This window comes from Oncorhynchus keta, chromosome 36 (assembly GCF_023373465.1).
Source record: "Oncorhynchus keta strain PuntledgeMale-10-30-2019 chromosome 36, Oket_V2, whole genome shotgun sequence".
Lineage (NCBI taxonomy): Eukaryota > Metazoa > Chordata > Actinopteri > Salmoniformes > Salmonidae > Oncorhynchus > Oncorhynchus keta.
Genome location: NC_068456.1, coordinates 11,430,568 through 11,451,661, shown reverse-complemented (window position 1 = coordinate 11,451,661; position 21,094 = coordinate 11,430,568). Strand labels below are relative to the sequence as shown.

The following is a 21,094-nucleotide window of genomic DNA, read 5'->3' as shown; positions in this document are numbered from 1 at the left end:
ATTCTGACCTGTAGAATGTCCTTAGCACAGAATGATATCTGGAGAGACCACTACCACTACAAAAGAAGACATCCATACAGCAACAACACTGAACTCGGTAAACGGTGCTAGAGAAATGGGAACAGATTTATTTTAAAACTGTATTTAGTTGCCATTATTATGAAAAAGAAAGTTTTATATATGCAATTCTGAATGAAGATATTCCACAGGTAATGGCCCATTTGCAAACCAATCCGAAATTACTGGTGCAATTTATTTGCCATAAATGTAGAATAAATAATTAAAACAAAATGTTTCTACATATTGCACCAAGAATCGCAGATAGATCTTTCTGTATCATACAGTCTGGAAGTACAATATTTATTGTTTAAATCTGACATGTTGAGCAAGAAAATTACAATTGCCTACAGCCACAAATTTAATTCAGAAATGAAGTCAAGACTACTCAGATAATGTAATGAAGTCTACAGAACTAGCAAATCAGATCATACATATATACATTAGCATATATACAGTACCAGTCAAAAGTTTGGACACCTCATTCAAGGGTTTTTATTTTTACTATTGTCTATATTGTAGAATTAACACATTAAATCATGTAGTAACCATGATTTAGACTCTTCAAAGTACCCACCCTTTGCCTGACATCTTGGCATTCTCTCAACCAGCTTAATGAGGAATGATTTCCAAACAGTCTTGAAGGTGTTCCCACATATGCTGAGCACTTGATGGCTGCTTTTCCTTCCCTCTGCAGTCCAACTCATCCCAAACCATCTCAATTGGGTTGAGGTCGGGTGATTGTGGAGGCTGGGTCATCTGATGCAGCACGCCATCACTCTCCTTGGTCTGCCTGGAGGTGTGTTTTGGGTCATTGTCCTGTTGAAAAACAAATGATCGTCCCACTAAGCACAACCCAGATGGGTTGGCGTATCGCTGCAGAATGCTGTGGTAGCCATGCTGGTTAAGTGTGCCTTGAATTCTAAATAAATCAGTGTCAAAATCACACCTTCATGCTTCATGGTGGGAACTACACATGCGGAGATCATCGGTTCACCTACTGTGCGTCTCACAAAGACACAGCGGTTGGAACCAAAAATCTTACATTTGGATTCATCAGACCAAAGGACAGATTTCCATCGGTCTAAGGTCCATTGCTCGTGTTTCTTTCTTGGCCCAATCAAGTCTTCTTATTGGTGTCCTTAAGTAGTGGTTTCTTTGCAGCAATTCAACCATGAAGGCCTGATTCACGCAGTCTCCTCAGTTGATGTTGAGATGCGTCTGTTACTTGAACTCTGAAGCATGTATTTGGGCTGCAATCTGAGGTGCATTTAATGCTAATTAACTTATCCTCTGCAGCAGAAGTAACTCTGGGCCAGTCCTCGTGAGAGTCAGTTTCATCATAGCGCTTGATGGTTTTTGTGAATGCGATTGAAGAATCTTTCAAATTCCTTGAATTTTTATAGATCGACTGACCATGTCTTAAAGTAATGATGGACTGTCATTAGTCTTTGTTTATTTGAGCTGTTCCTGCCATATGGACTTAGTATTTTACCAAATAGGGCTAGCAACTGTATACCACCCCTACCTTGTCACAACAACTGATTGGGTCAAAAGCATTAAGGAAAGAAATTCCACAAATTAACGCACATCTGTTAATTGAAATGCATTCCAGGTGACTACCTCATGAATATGGTTGAGAGAATACCAACATTGTGCAAAGCTGTCACCAAGGCAAAGGGTGGCTACTTTGAAGAATATAAAATATATTTCGATTTGTTTAACACTTTTTTGGTTACTACATGATTCCATGTGTTATTTCATAGTTTTGATGTCCACTATTATTCTACAATGTAGAAAATAGTCCAAATGAAAACCCTTGAATGAGTAGGTGTCCAAACACTTGACTGGTACTGGTATATTTTTCAGTACTTTTTCACGAGACAGTGAGAGACTTGTGCAGTTGGCTGACACTCATATTCGCGAATAAACACCTTAGAGAGACATGCCGACACAAACCGTAAAATAACCAACAGGAAAGGAAAGCGAAGAAAAAAGACGGACAGAAGAATAGAAAACATAATTGAATTTGACCACAGACCAATCCCGACGTAGAAATGCAGTGAGATACACACACATTATTCTCATAACCCTGCACACAGAGGGGGGTGTTAACTGCGGGGGTGAGGGGGCAAACAAAATCAGTTGTCTCTGAGGTGGTCCGGGGAAGGGTGGGGGTAAAGCCTCTCCAGGAGGGGGCCAGTGAGGGACATGTCCATCTGACTGCTAACAGATTGCCTAGAAAGTACTACTAATGATCAATTACCAGGGCAATAAAGGGAGAGGGGATAATGATTTATTTTCTTGGTAGTGCGGCTACAGTACAAATTCAGGCAACTTCATTTTGTTTTCCCTCTCGCACACACAACTTCTTTCTATCAGACTTTCCCTCTCTCAGTTACGTAGGCTAGGAAGGTGGGGCATGGTGGAAAATGGGGCCAGGTGGAGGGGGCTGACAGGCTAGAGGGGGGTGCTTGAGGTGGGGGTAGAGGTGTTGGTGGGGTTCTCTCTCAGCAGCAGCCCCCCGAGGCAGGTTTGACAGGCGTACTCTGGATCTTGACATTGGACTTCTCGTTGCCTCCGGTCGTGGCCCCGGGCCCCATCCTCTTCTTGATCTCAGCAGCCATGGTCATGAAGGCCTGCTCCACATTGGTGGCGCTCTTGGCACTCGTTTCCAAGAAGGGGATGCCCAGGGAGTCTGCAAACTCCTGCAGAGAAAGGAATGGCAAGAGAGGGTTAGGGAAGCTGCTGCATTCATGACAGGACTGTAGACTATTACTGCTACTAATTTACTCCTCGGTTGTAGAGACCTGACTGTGTCCAAAACCATTTGGAATGTTTGGGGGCCTCAACAAAATCTCAATAACCACAGGTAACCACAGCTCGACACCATTTTTTCAAAAAGTTCATTGGAAACAGGCATTACTTCTGCTCCATCTGATAACCCAGTGTCTTCATTGTCTTGGTTAAAAGCCCTTACCTTTGCTGTTGTGTAATCCACCACTTTCTTTGTGGTCAGGTCACACTTGTTCCCCACCAATAGCTTGTTGACATTTTCACTGGCATAGCGGTCGATTTCCTGTAGCCACTGCTTGACATTGTTGAAGGACTCCTAAAAGAAGAAAGAGAATCAAAACCAACACATCAGGGTAGGCAATATATTTGTGAGGTAAGTCTGTCAAAATACTAATTCACCTGCAATCCTGACTTTCAATTCTGAAAAAGAAGCCAGAAAGCCCAAACACAGTGACAAGTTAAAGATTGACTGTGCTAAAAGAGACAGACTGACCTGGTCTGTGACGTCGTAGACTACAATAATGCCGTGGGCTCCTCTGTAGTAGCTGGATGTGATTGTGCGAAACCTCTCCTGCCCCGCCGTGTCCCACTGTCAGCGTCAATACACAGCAGAGATATTCAGTCAGTCATAAATACAGGACTGCCAAACACACGCGCTCTCTGACAAATAGATGCTGCCACACACACACTGCCAAATACAAGGTATCTGCAGGTTTCATCAAGTTGAATTGAATACATTTTAATTAATACCTTTTTAGTGCAACTTGAAATGCAATTTAACAACAATTTGAGGTCTTCGTGTGCCACAAACCTGATAATTTCCCCATATTTTTAATGGCATTCACAGTGCTTTAATAAAGTAGTGCAATAGACTACTGAGATGGTATTCAAATATCTTGTTTAATCTAAGCAGGAATGCATGATTCAAGATATTTTGATGTGCACTGCAACCTAATCCAGTTATTGCCATGAATTTGACAATTAGACCATTGTTCTAGTTTACTGTTAAAATAGGACTCAGTATTTGTAGTTAAAGAGATGAATTTGCCTACATCTTTATGTGCACTAATATCATAGACTAATATATTTGGGGCTAATTCACCAGCTGGGTAAGTGGAAACTCAACACATTAGCTAGATCCCTACCTCTAACTATAATTGTCACTGGAAGTAGCCATGTTTTAATTGATCAGTTATTATTATTGTCCTAACAAAAAAACGTTACTGTCATATGGCCTAATGCCCAATGCTCATTTCGCACACCCCGTATCTCAAATCCATGTTAATATCCCAGCTGTAAAACAGACAGCTGAGAAAAAAATATATATACCTGCACAAAGCTGAGAACATCCTCTCTTCAACTGTATTACCAGGGCCTAAAACAAACTTTGTATACCAGCCACTGTGGCAGGTACATAAAAATGTAAAAAATCTACCAGCCACCCCAATTTTTTCCAGACCAGATGTTTTGTTGATGCCATAATTACACAAAAATAACAGATGGTCATGGTTAGTAATGTTTCTAAAACAATAAATGTATTATTAGTAAAAAGTCATGTGGACTACGGTTCAATTTAATTTAATGATCTTTGAGTATTATAACAAAAATATCAGACAAAAATATTTAGCTGCCCCTTTAAGGTTACTTTGGTAACAGGGCCACTTAAGTCATGTGTGCCTGTTAGAATATCACAGGTTGAGGCCAACAATGTCTCTTTTTGCTAGCAGTGGGAGCAAACTCAAACATTGAAAAGCAACCTAGCTTGTAGGCTATAATATATATTTATTTTCATCACATTAAGCAGCTGCACAACGTAGCAGAAACACTAGCCATCCCCGGACCATTGAAAACTAAAATGTTTAAATAAGACATTTTACAGCCTTTAATTTAGATAAAAGTCTTAAAGTATTAAATGAAGTACCTGCGGACACCCTGCAAATAGATGCTGCTTCATCGCACATTCACCAAATGTGACAAATAAGAACACACGCAAGCACCTCAAACAGATGAGAGAAGGACATTTCTAAATTGATAAATAACCATTTTTGTCAACCATGTGTCTTAATAATGTAGGAGGCCTCTGCCTTTGCGATATTTGATGAACAATCTAGAGTTGGGTTCTGTTTAGGAATGCCTACAATGGCATTTTTTTTTTTGAAATTCCATGGTATAAATGTGGCCAGATGCAGAAAGGGACACTTGTTAGGTCCTTGTTAGTATAGCTTGGAAATTTCCCTTTCCATATTAGAAAAACAAATATGTGTCGGGGAAACACTTACGATTTGAAGTTTAATGGTCTTTCCATCTAATTCTATAGTTCGTATTTTGAAGTCTACTCCAATTGTGCTTATGTAGCTTTCTGTGTATGTGTCATCCTGTGGAGAGAGAGAGAAGAGTCTGTGAAAAAGTACAAATCCTTAACCCTTTCATACATTTTCAGTCGAGAGAAAAAAGGAATCAAAAGTATGACCCTTCACCGCGATAGGAGAGTAAACAAAATAAGTAAAATTAACATACATCAGTATTAATATAGAAGTTGAATACTAAAGCAGTGCACTAATATGACATCATTATTAATATGACTGGTTCAGCCTATGAACAGCTAATGAGTGATTAGTGCGAGCAATTTATGAATGGCTATGAGACACTTATAGGACATGGACGAATCAATAGGACACTTACTGCAAATCGAAGTAGAAGACATGACTTTCCGACACCAGAGTCACCAATCAGGAGCAGCTTGAATAAATAGTCACTGTGGAGAGATGAGTAAAGTTATTTATTTTAACAACCTTGTTTTAAACAGGATTCCAGACTTTCCACAGTTTCAACAAAAGTATGGCTTTGTCAAGCCTGGGGACTCTAAACTCAGAAGACAGCTTTAGGGCTGACCCCCATTTACTCGACTGGTCGCAAATACATATATTTTTATTTCATGGCACGCCAGTCTGAGTCCGGCCCGTCTCAGTGGACTAATCCATTGAGGCGGCAGCGTGGATGGCATCACTCTTAAAACAGGCATTGATAACATAAGACACACTTGCCGTGAGGGTATTTGCCTTGGCACACCAAGCAATTTGATACAATTGATCAAATAAGGGAAATTTAATTCATTTTGAAATTGCATTGGTTTTCCATAAATGCCTCGGCGTGAAAGGGAATAATGTTCTAATTAGTGTTGCACGGTACACAGAAACGTCTGTACTTTTTCACATACTAGAACATTAAAAACGGTTCAATACTCTATAATCTTTTTTTGTTACTTTTGGTATTTCTGTCAAAATGTGTCTCACGGATAAACTCTTTTTTACCCTTTTTCTTCCCAATTTCATGCTATCCAATTGGTAGGTAGAGTCTAGTCCCATCGCTGCAACTTCTGTACGGACTCAGAAGAGGCAAAGTTGGACAGCCATGCGCCCCCCCTCGAAACACGACCCTGCCAAACCGCACTGGTTCTTGATGCACTACTCGCTTAACCCGGAAGCCAGCCGCACCAATGTGTCGGAGGAAACGCAGTCCAACTGGCAACAGTGTCAGCGTGCATGTACCCGGCCTGCCACAGGAGTCGCTAGAGAGCGATGGGACAAGAACATCCCGGTCAGCCACACCCTCCCTTAAACCAGACGATGCTGGGCCAATGTGCTCGCCGCACTGCCTCATGGGTCCCCTGGTCGCGGCAATCGAACCCGGATCTACAGTAATGTAATGTAGTGCCTTTCTTCACACTTCACCATATCACCAGAAGAGATCTAATTGTGGTCATGCTTCAGACAATTCCAAGATGCCATTGCCATAAGGCCTATTGATTTCACTGCGTTAGGCAAGATTAGACAAACTCTTAGAATAACTATTTTTGTCTCACCACCACACAATCAGCAACGAGGATGTGTGATGTCTTATGACGCTTACATAATGCCTAAAAAGCTCTTTCATGCCAACCCATTTATAGACAATCACACACAAGTTGAAACCAGGCCAATTCAATCCACACAGCAACACAAACCTCCATAGTTGTTGGTACAGAAAATAGTTTTCTACAGGCAAATTAAATTAAACCTCACAATACTGAGCTGTGCATGGTCAGCAAAACCACATAAGGAAATACAAGTGGGGGGGGTTCAGTGCTCATTTCAGTGCTCATGTGATACACACTCAGACAAGAGAATTTTAAAAGAGGTAAAGACTGCACTGTGACTGACAACAGCATAGCGTGTTCAACAGAATACACTACCAACTTAGTAGGCCTGTGCCTGACTTCACCAAGAAGCCTACTTTAATTGAGCGCAGACAATTCATGACTAACGAGCGGTTACAACAGAGCCATTGTTCAGAGTTTGCCAAAGCTCCCTGTAGTTCAACAGATCAGATTTCAGAATGCTGCTAACCTTGGTCAGTTATGAGATACACAAAACAGACACACAAACATGACTAATTGGACCTCATGTCAAATAGGCTTGTACCAAGAACTAAAAAAGCATAACAGCATAGCAACCACAGCTTACCAAACACTAATCTTGCAACAAAAAAACAAATCAGCCTAACTTCTAAAACACCATTCCGTGCTCCATTTCTGCTTGCTCGAATACACCAATTCATGCTATGCTCATTTATATGAGCAGAAACACCAGTAGGATAGATACGACAACAAAATTCGGAGCATCAACAGTCCATACATCCTGTCCCACTCCCAACTGTGTGAATTAGGCTACACTAATGCGTCCCTATCTAAATAGGTCAGACCAGTAAAAAAATAAAAAAAACTCTTGCAAACAATAGGCTACAGCTATTGTCCACACATGTTCACCTCTAACCAAGGCATTCACACACAGAGAGCTCTCGCTCTTTCAACCCCCTCCACTCTGTACGCTGTTTTTTATTTGACATGGGCTGTGCCATACAACTAGACTACACAGAAAAAGGTACGGAAACTCCTGTAAGCCGATTAAGCATTCCACAGCAAAGGGGAATTCAGCTGAACTTCAGATCCCCCTCCAGTCTCTCCAGTAGTACAGTCAAAGGAAGTAAGGAAGGTTCGGAAGAACTTAAGCGACGCTCTAGTCTGGTGTGATCTGACCCAGCCCCAAGGCTAAGAAGCTCTGATGCAGCCCGGTTTCCTGCTTCGCTGTCCCTTTCCTCTCCCATTGGAATGAATTCCAGTCATGCCCTCTTCGTTAAGCAGATGGTTGAGGATAATGACAGCCTCTATGAAAGGCTAGTAGTACCGCTGACTGGTCATGCAAGACAGAGAGGGAAAAGCCTACAGCAAAAACCTGTCCATCCCTCTCCTCTATCACAGTCAGTGTTTGTTTTAAGTCGGATTGAATGATACTTTATATGCTGCAAACACATTACACCACCCACCATTATTCGACTTTCACATGACATTCGACTTTAAAACTCCTTTGAAAACACCCACACCTATAACACATGCAAACACACTATGTGGCATTCAATCACAAAATTCTACAAAAGCCACAGGATCAAACACTGCAATTTTAGCATTCCTATCTCAGTCTCTCCTCGGGGAGGGCAGTCTAATAAGAGGTGTCGAGGAAAAGCAGGGTTTAGATCAGACCAGAGGTTCCCTTTCCTCACTACTACAGAGGTCAATGAGAGTCAGTGTGTCAGCCAGGCCCTAACAGTCTGTGGATCAGAAGCTCAGCTCCAGCAGATGAGATAGGCTAGAGCTTCTGTTAGGGAAAGGAAAGGCCTAATGAAAGCAAGTAATCTGCAAAAACACAAATGTAGCCTGTTTTCTGCAGGCTAGAAACTGGGAACCCAAAGAAATATTTATGCTAGTAACTGAGAACTCAGAGAAGCCCAAAAGACAGTTTTGTCTGGTTGACCAGGTACATTTGAGTCCATGGAAGCAGTGTGGAAGAACTTCACACTGCAACAAAAGATGCTAAAGGAGGTGTAAGGGCTGGGGACAATAGTGCGAGAGTGGAAATTACCACTGCTAGACAATGATCTCTCTCTGGTAGTTAGTTATTGTCATACCAAAGCAAAAGGACAATTAGGCTAAACTGTAATGATTTACACAATTGTGGGGTAATTGTTGATGGATTAGCCAAGACGATACATAAGATAGGGCTATAGGATGTCCATTGTCCAGGTGTAAGTTCATGAGTGGAACTCCAAAAATAGTAAGCCAACAAGGTGACGACAACGGACATGGCAGCTCGGCTTCTAGGTCCTAAGCAACTTTACAGTATTTTGTTTCTTTGTACGTTATTTCTTACATTATTAGCTTCCGAGTATTTTACTCGCTGATGTTCAGTCCCTGGACAATAAAGTAGACGAGCTCAGGGTGAGGATCTCCTGGCTCTCTCCGGATATAATGTCCCTGTCCCTAGAGCCAGCTGGGTTCTCAGTACATCGCACAGATAGGAATAAAGAACTCTCCAGAAAGAAGAAAGGCGGTGGTGTATGTTTCATGATTAACTACTCAGGATGTGATTGTGATAATGTTCAGGAACTCAAGTCCTTTTGTTCATCCAACCTAGAATATCTCAAATGTTGACCGTATTACCTCCCAAGAGAATTCTCTTCGGTTATAGTTACAGCCGTGTATATTCCCCCTCAAACCGATACCACAATAGCCCTCAAGGAACTACACTGGACTTTGTGCAAAATGGAAACGACATATCCCGAGGCCCCCAGGTGGTGAAGGTAGGAAACAACACCTCCACTACGCTGATCCTCAACACAGGGGCCCAACAAGGATGTGTGATCAGGCCCCTCCTGTACTCCCTGTTTACCCATGACTACGTGGACATGCACGCCTCCAACTCAATCAAGTTTGCAGACGACACAACAGTACTAGGTCTGATTACCAAAAATAACAAAACAGCCAACATGGAGGTGGTGAGGACCCTGGCGGAGTGGTGCAAAGAAAATAACCTCTCCCAACGTCAACAAAATAAATAAGCTGATCGTGGACTTCAGGAGACAATGGAGAGAGCACGCCCCTATTCACATCGACGGGACTGCAGCCGAGAAGGTGAAAAGCTTAAAGTTCCTCCGCGTACACATCACTGACAATCTGAAATTGTCCACCCACAGACAGTGTGGTGAAGAAGGCGCAACAGCCATCTCCAGAGGGTGGAGCGGTCTGCCCAACGCATCGCTGGGGGCACACTGCCTGCCCAACGCATCACCGGGGGCACACTGCCTGCCCTCCAGGACACCTACGGCACCCGATGTCACAGGAAGGCCAAAAAGATCATCAAGGACATCAACCCCCTGAGCCACGGCCTTGTCACCCCGCTATCATCCAGAAGGCGAGGTCAGTACAGGTGCATCAAAGCTGGGCCAGGAGACTAAAAAACAGCTTCTATCTCAAGGCCATCAGACTGTTATATAGCCATCACCAGCCGGCTACCACCCGGTTACTCGACCCTGCACCAGATGGGAATCACTGGTTACTTTAATCATGTTTACATACTGTTTAACTAATTTCATATGAACTGTATTCTTTTTTTTTATTCAATGCCACTCAAGACATTGCTCGTCCTAATATTTATATATTTCATAATTCCATTCTTTTACATGTGTGTATTGTGAATTGTTACAATACTACTGCACTATTGGAGCTAGGAACACAAGCATTGCTACACCCACAATAACATCTGCTAAATATGTGTATGTGACCAAAAACATGTGATGTTACACACAGTTTAAGAGTTCAAGAGCAACTGACTTACAATTAATAACATACCCCTTGACGTTTCAAAGTAATAACTGTAATGGCTATAAATGGAAGCAATAGTATAGTGTGCCTGTCAAAAAAAGGAAGGAAAGGGCTACCCTTTCAATGCAAAGTCATATGCACTAGATTGTGTCATCAGAAGTTCATATTGTAAATACCATTTAAAATCAGATGTTCAGTCATGCCATTTAAACTGAGCTGAAATACAAAAGCTGTATCACAAAAGAGAAACCTATAGGCCTAAACTACAGTAATCAGGTACTTGCCAACCTGAATGGAGGGATGGTAGTAGACAAACCATTACTTGCCAAACAACCCTATGAGTGTGTTGAAAGAGGCATGGCATATGGCAGGCACGCTCGTGACCTACACATGACTCTCAGGATGTAGAGAGGGGGTGGCACTGACTGTCCTCTTGCGTGTTTTCCGCCTGAGGGCCAAATTCACTGAATGTCATTTAAAAGGCAAGCTAGTTACATTAATTATTGACCACAAGCGCACAAAGGCTGCCGTAACGTTACACACTAGCATAATGACTTGCATGGCTAACGATAATCATAACATGTAACGTTAGCAGACGTGCCTTGTATTGTCAGACTACTAGCTATAATATTTTAAGTAAAAAGGTAAGTCGTAACGTTAGTTACCAACCAAGTAATGTTCCCTTTGACAACAGCACTTATCGTTAACTAACTGATGAACGTTAGGTAACGTTACGTTGGCTAGCTTGCTAGGTAACGTTAGCTAGCTAGGTAAGGTAGATGCTACTTAGCAACTAGCTAGCAAACTCACAACAACTGTCTACAAACATATAATTCACCTGTGTGAAACGTTATTATGCGTTCAATAAACACAGTGACAATAGTAGTTAGCTAGCTTGCACTTCTTAAGACAGTTGATCAGTTAACGTTAGCTGGCTAGCTACTTACTATTCGGGATTCATCGTGGACTCGTCACAGTAAATCCCCTCTTCTTATAAAACGACACCCCCTTCCGCTCTGAAAAATCGAAATAAATACTTAGCTAGCTAATTCCTTCGTTAAAAAAGTAGCTAGCTAATATAACTAGGTGACAAGGTACTCCTCCAAAAACAGGCTAGTTGTCTGAAACCCAAAATGGCTGCTAGTAACGTTACCAACCAGGAAATAGCAACTCCACAAACAGAGAAGCCTTACAGAGAGTTGAGCGATTTTCGGAAATCGTAGTTTGTTCCTAAAGGGTCGTCAAATATAGAGTATGTTCTGCCGTGAAGAATATGGCTACAGTGCCCTACTGACAATGTAGGCAACTAGGCTGGTCGATGTTTCAACCGCTCGTTTGCCCCTTCTGCTTGTTGTCAAAGCTAAGGAGAGGTTACGTCATTAGTGAAACGTGGCAAAATGTTGGCATGAATTCCAGTCTGGACTGGAGAAATAAATTGCTCTCCATATGGCTTAATCAAATCTAAATCAAGCCTGTCATTGTTTAATTAAAATAATTCTGAGATTAGTTCTAAAAAAACAACTGACAAATTGTTCCTCTTTGTCATTACTTTCTCATAATGTAAGACCATGATAATGTTTTGAATGAGTAAATTAATAAGGACGACAACCACCACTGGGGGGATACAATGTAAGGATGGCAAAATTAACTGAAGGCACAGTCCAGTTCCCTCATGAAATTGATCAGCCACGTCAGATATCATCAAAGGTTAGCTCCTCGCATCCTTCTCAAAAGCTGTTGGAGGAGAAGGTCAGAAGGGCGTGACATTTGGCTTTCTCATCCAATGGGTTTTGAGATGAGCGAGGACGCATGTAAGTAGTTATGATTATGCAAGTCACAGTTAGTCCATAACATAAACCGTGCATGTGAAAAGAGTTCAACATTTCACAGGCTAAAGCTAGAAAAGTCCATACCACAGATTGGGGAGGAAAAAAGTGTCTGCTACATACCATTTGTACCACCTGTGTGTAGGCCTACTTCAAAATATATTTTCAGACAGCACTATTAGACCCTTATATATTGTAAACGTACAATAGTTGTATTATCTATTACTGACAATATTGATACAATTCAAGAAATCACTGATAATAATGACACCGTTTCTTTCACAGTACATGTGTGTCACATTGTTCTGTGCCCTCTGTTACTTTGGAATGTGGAAGCTGGTTACTTGTTTCCAAAGAATAATTCCGCTGGTTCAAGAATGTGGAGGGAAACTCCATTGAAAAGGACAGAGGACAGGTTTCAATCTAGTGTTAGGGAGTCAATGATACAGAAAGACCCAAGCTGGTTTGTTTGCAATTTAATGTATCTACATTGCATTCGGAAGGTATTCAGACCCCTTGACTTTTCCACATTTTGTTAAGTTACAGCCTTATTATAAAATTGATTAAATAAAAAATGTTCCTCATCACTCTACACACAATACCCCATAATGACAACGCGAAAACAGGTTTTTAAAAGGTTGAGCAAATTTCTTGCAAATGGCAAATTTATTACACAAGTATTCAGACCATTTGTAATGAGACTCGAAATTGAGCTCAGGTGCATCCTGTTTCCATTGATCATCCTTGAGATGTTTCTATAACTTGATAGGAGTCCACCTGTGTTAAAATTGATTGGACATGATTTGGAAAGGGACACACCTGTCTATATAAGGTCCCACAGATGACAATGCATGTCAGGACATGACCAGGAAGGGAAATGGCTGCAAGTAGTGCAGATGAAATGAAGGAAATGGAGAAAAAGTTGGTGAAGCAACAGCTGTGCTGGAATAGAAACAACATGGTTGCTACTTCAAGAACACAAACTCCTGCATCTTTAACAGCAAAGAGCGAGGGAGTCCCAGGGGATGACTGGAGGAGCAATGGTGGACCGGAAGTATTGTGTGATTCTCTTGGCACGAGTACAGTTGGTGAGAATGAGTGGACGATGGTGAAGAAGAGTGGAGTGAAAAGGGCTTAAGTTGGAAATGAACTGCAGTTTATGGTTAGAGTGCGATTCACGAGCAATGATGTTTTTGGGTGACCCGTTTGCGGTCTAAAACATGTTGAAGGATGAATTGGGTGAAGGGGAATCAGTTTGAGTAACCAAGAGCAGTATGATGCTGATTTCGTGTGTGTCAACAGCACAAAAGGAGAAAGCTCTGTGGCTCAATAAGATGTCGACGCATGATGTGGAAAGCTATGACTTTTAGAGTAGGGCACCAGTTAAAGGTGTCATCTTTGGTGTTTCGTTGGACATAGAGCATAGAGGCTGTGTGGTTTAGGGATAACATTCCAGGAGTGGTAGACGCACGTCGATTGAATCGCATGATAGACAAAAGGAAGTCGTTCTCCCAACTTGTAAAACTTGAGTCCGTGAGATATGCGGATGATGGAGGTCGCAGTAGCTAGGATCAGGGCAATCCAGCCGGTCTCCTATGTGGAGGCAGTGAAAATAGCTGAAGGACTGAGTAGAGAGGAGATGGAAGTGGATGTCCCACAGTATGCAGTGATTGCCATGTAGAAAAAGGTGGACTTTTTTGTGTTTATAGTGCAAGTGGTCTCTATAATTCTTAAATGGAAGAAGTTTGGAAGCACCAAGACTCTTCCTAGAGCTGTCCTCCCAGCCAAACTGAGCAATCGGGTAAGAAGGGCCTTGGTCACGGAGGTGGCCAAGAACCCAAATGGTCACTCTGACAGAGCTCCAGAGTTCCTCTGTGGAGATGGGAGAACCTTCCAGAAGGACAACCATCTCTGCAGCACTCCACCAATCAGGCCTTAATTGTAGAGTGGCCAGAAAGAAGCCACTCCTCAGTAAAAGACACATGACAGCCCGCTTGGAGTTTGCCAAAAGGCACCTAAAGGACTCTCAGACCATGAGAAACAAGATTCTCTGGTCTGATGAAACCAAGATTGAACTCTTTGGCCTGAATGCCAAGCATCACGTCTGGAAGAAACCTGACACAATCCCCACGATGATGCATGGTGGTGGCAGCATCATGCTGTGGGGATGTTTTTCAGTGGCAGGGACTGGGAGACTAGTCAGGATCGAGGGAAAGATTAACGGAGCAAAGTACAGAGAGATCCTTGATGAAAACCTGCTCCAGAGTGCTGTAGAAAATAGTAAAAAATAAAGAAAAACACTTGAATGAGTAGGTGTTCTAAAACTTTTGACCGGTAGGGTAGTTCACATACTGTATCTGCAGTGGCCCCCACATGAAAAACAACAAGTCTGTTTTCATACTCACATCTCTTTCAATTCAACATGCGCTTCCTTTGCTCTTGTGTTTTCTTATTGATCATAAGATGCTAAACTGTGGAGTGTGGTGAATTGTCTATGAATAAGTTTCTCTCAAGCGTACTGAAACGGAAACATGGTTGTGTGAAAAGGCGATAGTATCCTGGTCAAAGAGAGATTGTTTCTAGGTTGTTGGAATAAGGCCAAAATGATTTGCCCCTTCCCTCCAACAATTCTACATTCACTTTTCTTGCCCCACTTGTCCATTGAATATTGAACTGGTTTAAATAGACTGTTTACATTAACATTACAATAATGTATTCAAACTTTACATACACCTTCAGTCTTTGTAGGATTAATAAACATACAGTAACATGAATGAATTATGTAGTATGTCACATAACACAACTTTTCAGAAAAGGCTACTAAAACATAGAGGGGAAAAAGTTAATCAGTGTGTGCAGTTCTTTGATTGAGTTAATTTTGGTAGCTGTAAACTTGCCATGTGTTCAGTGTATAAGTGACAGCCCGATAGGGGAGTCTTCCACCCTCCCTGGTGGTTTGAAGGGGGCACCTGAAGTAAAAACAACTGGAAAATTGGACAAGAGCAAATCCACTGAATGATAATATTACAACCTGAACTCATACTGTAGCTACTATGGAAGTATCTCTAAATTCAGAAAATAAATAGTCAATGAATGTCTTTTAGGGTGTTTTCACCACAGGAGGTTCGTGGCACCTCCATTGGTGAGGACAGGCACCCTCACATTGGTGCCACAAATAAAGAGAAGATGACGATGTGCCGGTTTGCGAAAAAAAAACGTGTGCTGCTTTGGGAAATTGATTAGCGATTGTCAAGGACGCACAGAAATTCCTAAATGTATGGAGTTATTAGTTCAGATTATTTATTTGCAATATGTGATCTATAGGCTAAGAGATCTTCAAGGGGCACTAGCCCCAATTACAGCATGATTTATTCTGCAGTTATTCTAATGCTATTTATTCTGTTACCAATCAAATGTTTATGTTAATAGTATCTTCTCATTACAATTATTATGTGTCATATTTTAACTCAATGCAATCTATTAGCTTCCAAAATGTAAGTAGGTGTATCTAGCTGTCTGATAACGCATTCTAATTGAATGGCTTGTCCTGCACTTTGTAAAAACCCAGAGTGCATGTTGGAAAAATATTTTTTTTACCCCAGAGTTCACTTTAAAGAGGACTGATATTGGTTCCTTTAAAAAGGCCTGATATTGGTTCCTTTAAAGAGGGCTCTATGTGAAAACACCCTTATATAATAAGGAAGAAAGAGCTAAACAAAAAAACAGAAGACACCAATTTCCTCACCAACAGTTATGTTCCCCATGTTGTCTAACTGCCACTGTAAGTCCTGTTGAGAACGGGAAGATGAGAAGGTGTTAGACGTGAACTAATAAATACTTAAACTGTGCTTTTAGACCTGGGTCCACAGATGTATTGTACTGTACCAACAGGCCTTGCAGGAATTGTCAGTAATCAAAATGATGGGATAAAAAAGGGAAATTGGGGTTATATAACCGAGATGAGAAACATTCATATTGAAGATGGGGGAATCAAGACTATTATAAGGTGATTCCAGATCAAAACAGTCGGTGTCGGGTCAGGGACTCATAAATTATATAATAGACAACCCAGACTAATGTGATTGTATGGATTACGTCTCCCCTTAGAGGACCAAACAATTTACTGCACAAGTAGCAGTCATGTTATCAGTCGTTTTCAGTTATGTTATAAAAAAGGGAAGGGAAAGGGGGGGGGGTACTTAGTCAGTTGTACAACTGAATGCATTCAACTGAAATGTGTCTTCCGCATTTAACCCCTCTGATAGCTACGTGTTTTACTGTCACTCAATGTTCTACAATGAGCAGGAAGATCATGATAAACAAAACATTTAAAAAGCAAGTTGCAGTTCTCACCAAGTGTGTCATGTCCACTGACACTTTGCTTCTGTTCCAGCAAGTCCTGCAAGTATGAGTTCTAATTGTAGTTTACCAATATCTGTCACTTATATTTAAAATAGTTAGCCATGCCATTTTCCCCCCATGGAGTATTGGTACCTAGTAATCCTTGGCTGACTGCACTCAGCATGTTGTCATTGGACTCTATAGTAAAGCCTTGCTCCCTGGCGAAAGCTGCTGCTCCGTCCCCAACCAGCAGACTGTGGGGGCTCCTGTCCATCACCCTACAAGCCACCCGCACCGGAGCCCCACCGCTGCAAATCATAGTTTCAGACAATACATTTATCAGTGGGTTTCCCTATGAATATTTATTTTCAAAGATATCTCTTTCCCATGGCAGTGGTTTCAGCAGTTAGTTCTCTCACCATCGTAGCGCTGTGACTGCCCCAAACCTGCCGGCGATGCCCTCCATGATGGCAGCATCACACTCCCCCACTGTTAGGGAATCCTCCCCTCCCCACAATGTGATGCCAATGTCTCTGGGTCATCTTCAACCTCTGGAAGAAACACAAGAGTATCATTATGCTTCATTCTACAGCTAAGAGGATTTTTTTTGCCTTAATCTGTTGTTGTCGTGCACTGTCTTTTTGCTAGCTAGAACCATCTACATTAAATGCTGCCTGTCTTTCCAGGAGCCTACTTGGTGTGTGAAATGCTGACTGCTCATAACTTGCAGATGATTGTTGTCACATCAACCAGGATTAAGGGGCAGGGCAATTTGTGACTGTTGTGGTTTTGTTAATCAGTATCATCGGCGGTCTAGTCGTCAAAACTAAGACCGCCACCGAAACAAAGATGGTTCTGCTGAGTTATTCAAGGAAGGAAAGAGAGTAAAAGCTCCACACCACTCTCTCACTTGAGTATCTTACCTAGTTATTTTCAGATGATCTAATTGAGCTATTTTGTATCTTTTGCAACTGTATGTGTTTTTTTTAACCCAGCTCGCCCCTCTCCCTGTCTGCTTTACAGACGCTCCCCACCCCTTGACTGCAACCCTTCTACTTTAGTGTATCCTGCGCACGTAATTCCTGGTCTCCAGCAATGCTTGGAACTGCCGATCTGCGGTCAAGAATGCTAAGTTCTTCTCAGCCTATGCTGCCCTTCAGTCCTTAGACTTTCTGGCCCTGACAGAGACATGTATCAACCCAGGGAACACTGCTACTCCAACTGCTCTCTCTTTATCTGACAACCTTTTTTCTCATAGTCCGAGAGCACCTGTTCTTCGCGGTGGTGGCACAGGGCTGCTCATGGAGATTTTCTCTTTTCTCCCTCACTCACCTATCCATCTCCTCATTTGAATTCCATGCTGTCACTGTCACTTGTCGACTCAAGCTTAACATTGTTGTCATCTATCGCCCACCATAGAGAGTTCCTCAATGAGCTTGACACCCTGATAAGCTAATTTCCTGCGATGGCTCAACGTTCTCTGTACTGGGCGACTTCAACCTCCCGTCATCCGCCTTTGAGTAATTTCTTTCCAACTCTTTCTTTCCCCTCCTTGCCTCTTTTGACCTTTCCCAGTCCCCTCACACTCACAAGGCAGGCAATGTGCTTGACCTCAACTTTATTAGAGGCTGTTCGACCCCTAGCCAGATGGTTATGCGCAGTCGTAATCTTCGCTCTCTTTCTCCCACTACTCTCTCCTCTTCTATCCAATCATCTCTCCCTTTCTGCTGAATCGTTCTCTGACCTGTCTCCTGATTCTGCTTCTTAGACCCTACTATCCTCCTTTTCCGCATCCTATGACTCTCACTGTCCTCTTTCCTCCTGGCTGGCTCCACACTCCCCTCCTGCTCCATGACTGAGTGACTTATTTCGAGCTTACAGAACAGGTAAAAATGAGAGAACTAAACTTCCGGAGGACCTATCATCCTTTCTCCCCCTCCTGTCTCTCTTATCTTCCTCTGTATCTGCTGCTGAAGCCACTTTCTATCACTCTGCCTCTAACCCTAGGAAACTTTTCCACCTTCTCCTCTCTACTTAGTCCTCCACACCCCCCTCCCTTCTCCCTCTCTGCAGACAACTTTGTCTACCACTTTGAAATGAAGGTTGATGACATCCGCTCCTCATTCACTCAGCCTATTGAATCCACTGGTCCCACTCATACATAACTACCTTACGCCTTAACCTCTTTCTCCCCTCTCTCTCCAGATGAAATCCTGCGACTAGTGAGGTCGCTCAACAACCTGCCCGCTCAACACCATCCCCTCCTCCCTTTCCAGATCATCTCTCGAGAGAGACCTTCTCCCATTCCTCACTTACCTCATCAACTCATCCCTGACCACTCGTCCCTGCTGATGTCAAAAACGACTAAAACTCCCTTCTTTCTTTTCTTTCCAAAGCACTTGAGTGTGCTGTCTCTGACCAACTCTCTCGCTATCTCTCTCAGAACCATCTTCTTGGCTCTAACAAGTCAGGCGTCTAGACGGGTCACTCAACCGAGACAGCTCTTCTCTGTGTCAAGGAGGCTCTCCACACTGCCCTAGCTGACTCTCTCTCCTCTGTTCTCTTCCTCCTAGATCTATCCACTGCCTTCAACACCATGAACCATCAGATCCTTCTCTCCACCCCCTCAGGGCTTGGTGTCTCAGGCTCTGCACACTTTAGGATTGAATCCTACCTGGCAGGCCCATCCTACCAGGTGACGTGGAGAGGATTTGTGTCTGCACCACATACTCTTACGTCTGGTGTCTCCCAGGGCTCAGTTCTAGGCCCTCTCCTCTTCTCTCTATACACCAAGTCACTTGCCTCTGTCATATCCTCACACTGTCTCTCCTGTCATTGCTACGCGGATGACAACTTAACTACTTTTCTCCTTACCCCCTTCTGACACCCAGGTGGGGACACGCATCTCTCTGTGTGCTTAGTAGATATCTGGGGCTTAGATGTTGGCCCTCATGCTCAACTTTTACAAGACGGAGCTGCCCTTCCTCCCGAAGAAGGCCCGCCTGCTCCAAGACCTCTCCATCGCAGTTGATAACTCCACGGTGTCCCCTCCCAGAGTGCAAAGAACCTGTCGCTCTTTGCAAACATCAAAGAAGTGACATGCTCCTGCAGGTTTATGTTCTACAACACCTGTAGAGTACGACACTACCTCACTGGAAGTGCCGCAGGTCCAAATCCAGGCACTTGTCAACTTCCGTCTAGACTCCTGCAACTTGCTGTTGGCTGGGCTCCCCGCTTGTGCCCACTCGCACTTGACTCTTGTCCCTCTTACTACCTCTGACTTTGCTGATAGCTACTTCATAGAGGAAAAATGTACTTACTATGACTGAGATATGTGGTTGTCTCACCTGGCTATATGAATGCACTTAACTGTAAGTCGCTCTGAGTAAGTGTCTGATAAATTAGTAAAATGTTATTATTTTTTTTAAATAGACATGCTGCTTTGCTTAACTGTGGTTCGTGGGTCACCCACTCCAACTCATGCCAACTTGCCATGGCATCCTCTACATTGTCCGTAGCATCTCGTCCAGTGGTAATCAGGCTGAGAGAATCCCCATGTCCCGAGAGCTGCCATGGATCCACTGTCTGAAGAACTACTGGCTATAGGAGGACAAAACACATGGTAGCTATATACCCAATCCATGTGCAAATTAAAGTCCCCACATCCAAGGTCTGGGTTAAACAAACTAGTAAATAAACAAACTAGTAGATAAACGATGCACTATAACTGTCCTTTCATGAGTCATCCCCATTGGAAAAGCTGGACTGGTGAATGCAAGACATCCCGATCTATGCATCTCGTGGGCAGAAATGAGAAAGGAAAAGCGGCGTTTTCAGAATACGAACATGACCCAGGATTAACCCCCTTAACTTCACCGCAACCAGTATATAGATGAGGAAGCTTGCGGGAGGAGCTTTAGGAGGACAGGCTCATTGTAATGGCTGGAATGGTATCAATAAAAGGGTATCAAACACATCAAACTCTGTCCATGTATTACAGTCTTCCTATAGCTCCTCCCAACACCCTCCTCTGGTATCACTCTACATGGACACTCTTTGCTGGAACCACGACTTGCAGCACTCGCCAATGAAAGTGATCCTCTTCCTCGTCTTCTTCCTTTCAGTTTCTGGCAGACTACAGAAATACATGGTGTATTGCTGCCACCTACAGGCTCAGTATATCCCTACACTGTTCATCACAGCAAACCCACAGTGCCCCAATCTCATGCTGGTCCACAGGATAAAATCCTTCCTCTGCTACCCCACATACTCCCTCACACCCATCGCAGATCCCTGAATAACAAAATATTGCTGTCACCTGCTCTCACTCTATGTGCCACTTCCGTCAGACACACTAACTGCATATACAGACAGACAACAT

General features: G+C 42.8%; 1 protein-coding gene and 1 long non-coding RNA gene across 3 annotated transcripts; both read right to left on the bottom strand.

The window, feature by feature from the left end:
• Positions 1 to 100: 100 nt before the first annotated feature.
• Positions 101 to 11,957, bottom strand: LOC118369625 (ras-related protein ORAB-1). 2 transcript variants are annotated; one of them, XM_035754140.2, is made up of 7 exons: positions 11,704 to 11,957; positions 11,494 to 11,562; positions 5,536 to 5,608; positions 5,133 to 5,228; positions 3,347 to 3,442; positions 3,038 to 3,169; positions 101 to 2,765 (listed from the first exon to the last, which is right to left on the bottom strand). In XM_035754140.2, exons 2-7 carry the CDS (start codon positions 11,505 to 11,507, stop codon positions 2,568 to 2,570), a joined length of 609 nt encoding a protein of 202 aa, XP_035610033.1. In that variant the 5' UTR covers positions 11,508 to 11,562; positions 11,704 to 11,957; the 3' UTR covers positions 101 to 2,567. The 2 variants fall into 2 exon arrangements, with proteins under 2 accessions (XP_035610033.1, XP_035610034.1); XM_035754141.2 differs by having other exon boundaries at positions 11,740 to 11,957.
• Positions 11,958 to 12,839: 882 nt separating this feature from the next.
• On the bottom strand, positions 12,840 to 20,754 carry LOC118369624 (uncharacterized). Its single transcript, XR_004822653.2, has 4 exons — positions 17,133 to 20,754; positions 16,867 to 17,021; positions 16,726 to 16,771; positions 12,840 to 16,160 (listed from the first exon to the last, which is right to left on the bottom strand). It is a non-coding gene; the product is annotated as an uncharacterized LOC118369624 (long non-coding RNA).
• Between the last annotated feature and the right edge of the window lie 340 nt (positions 20,755 to 21,094).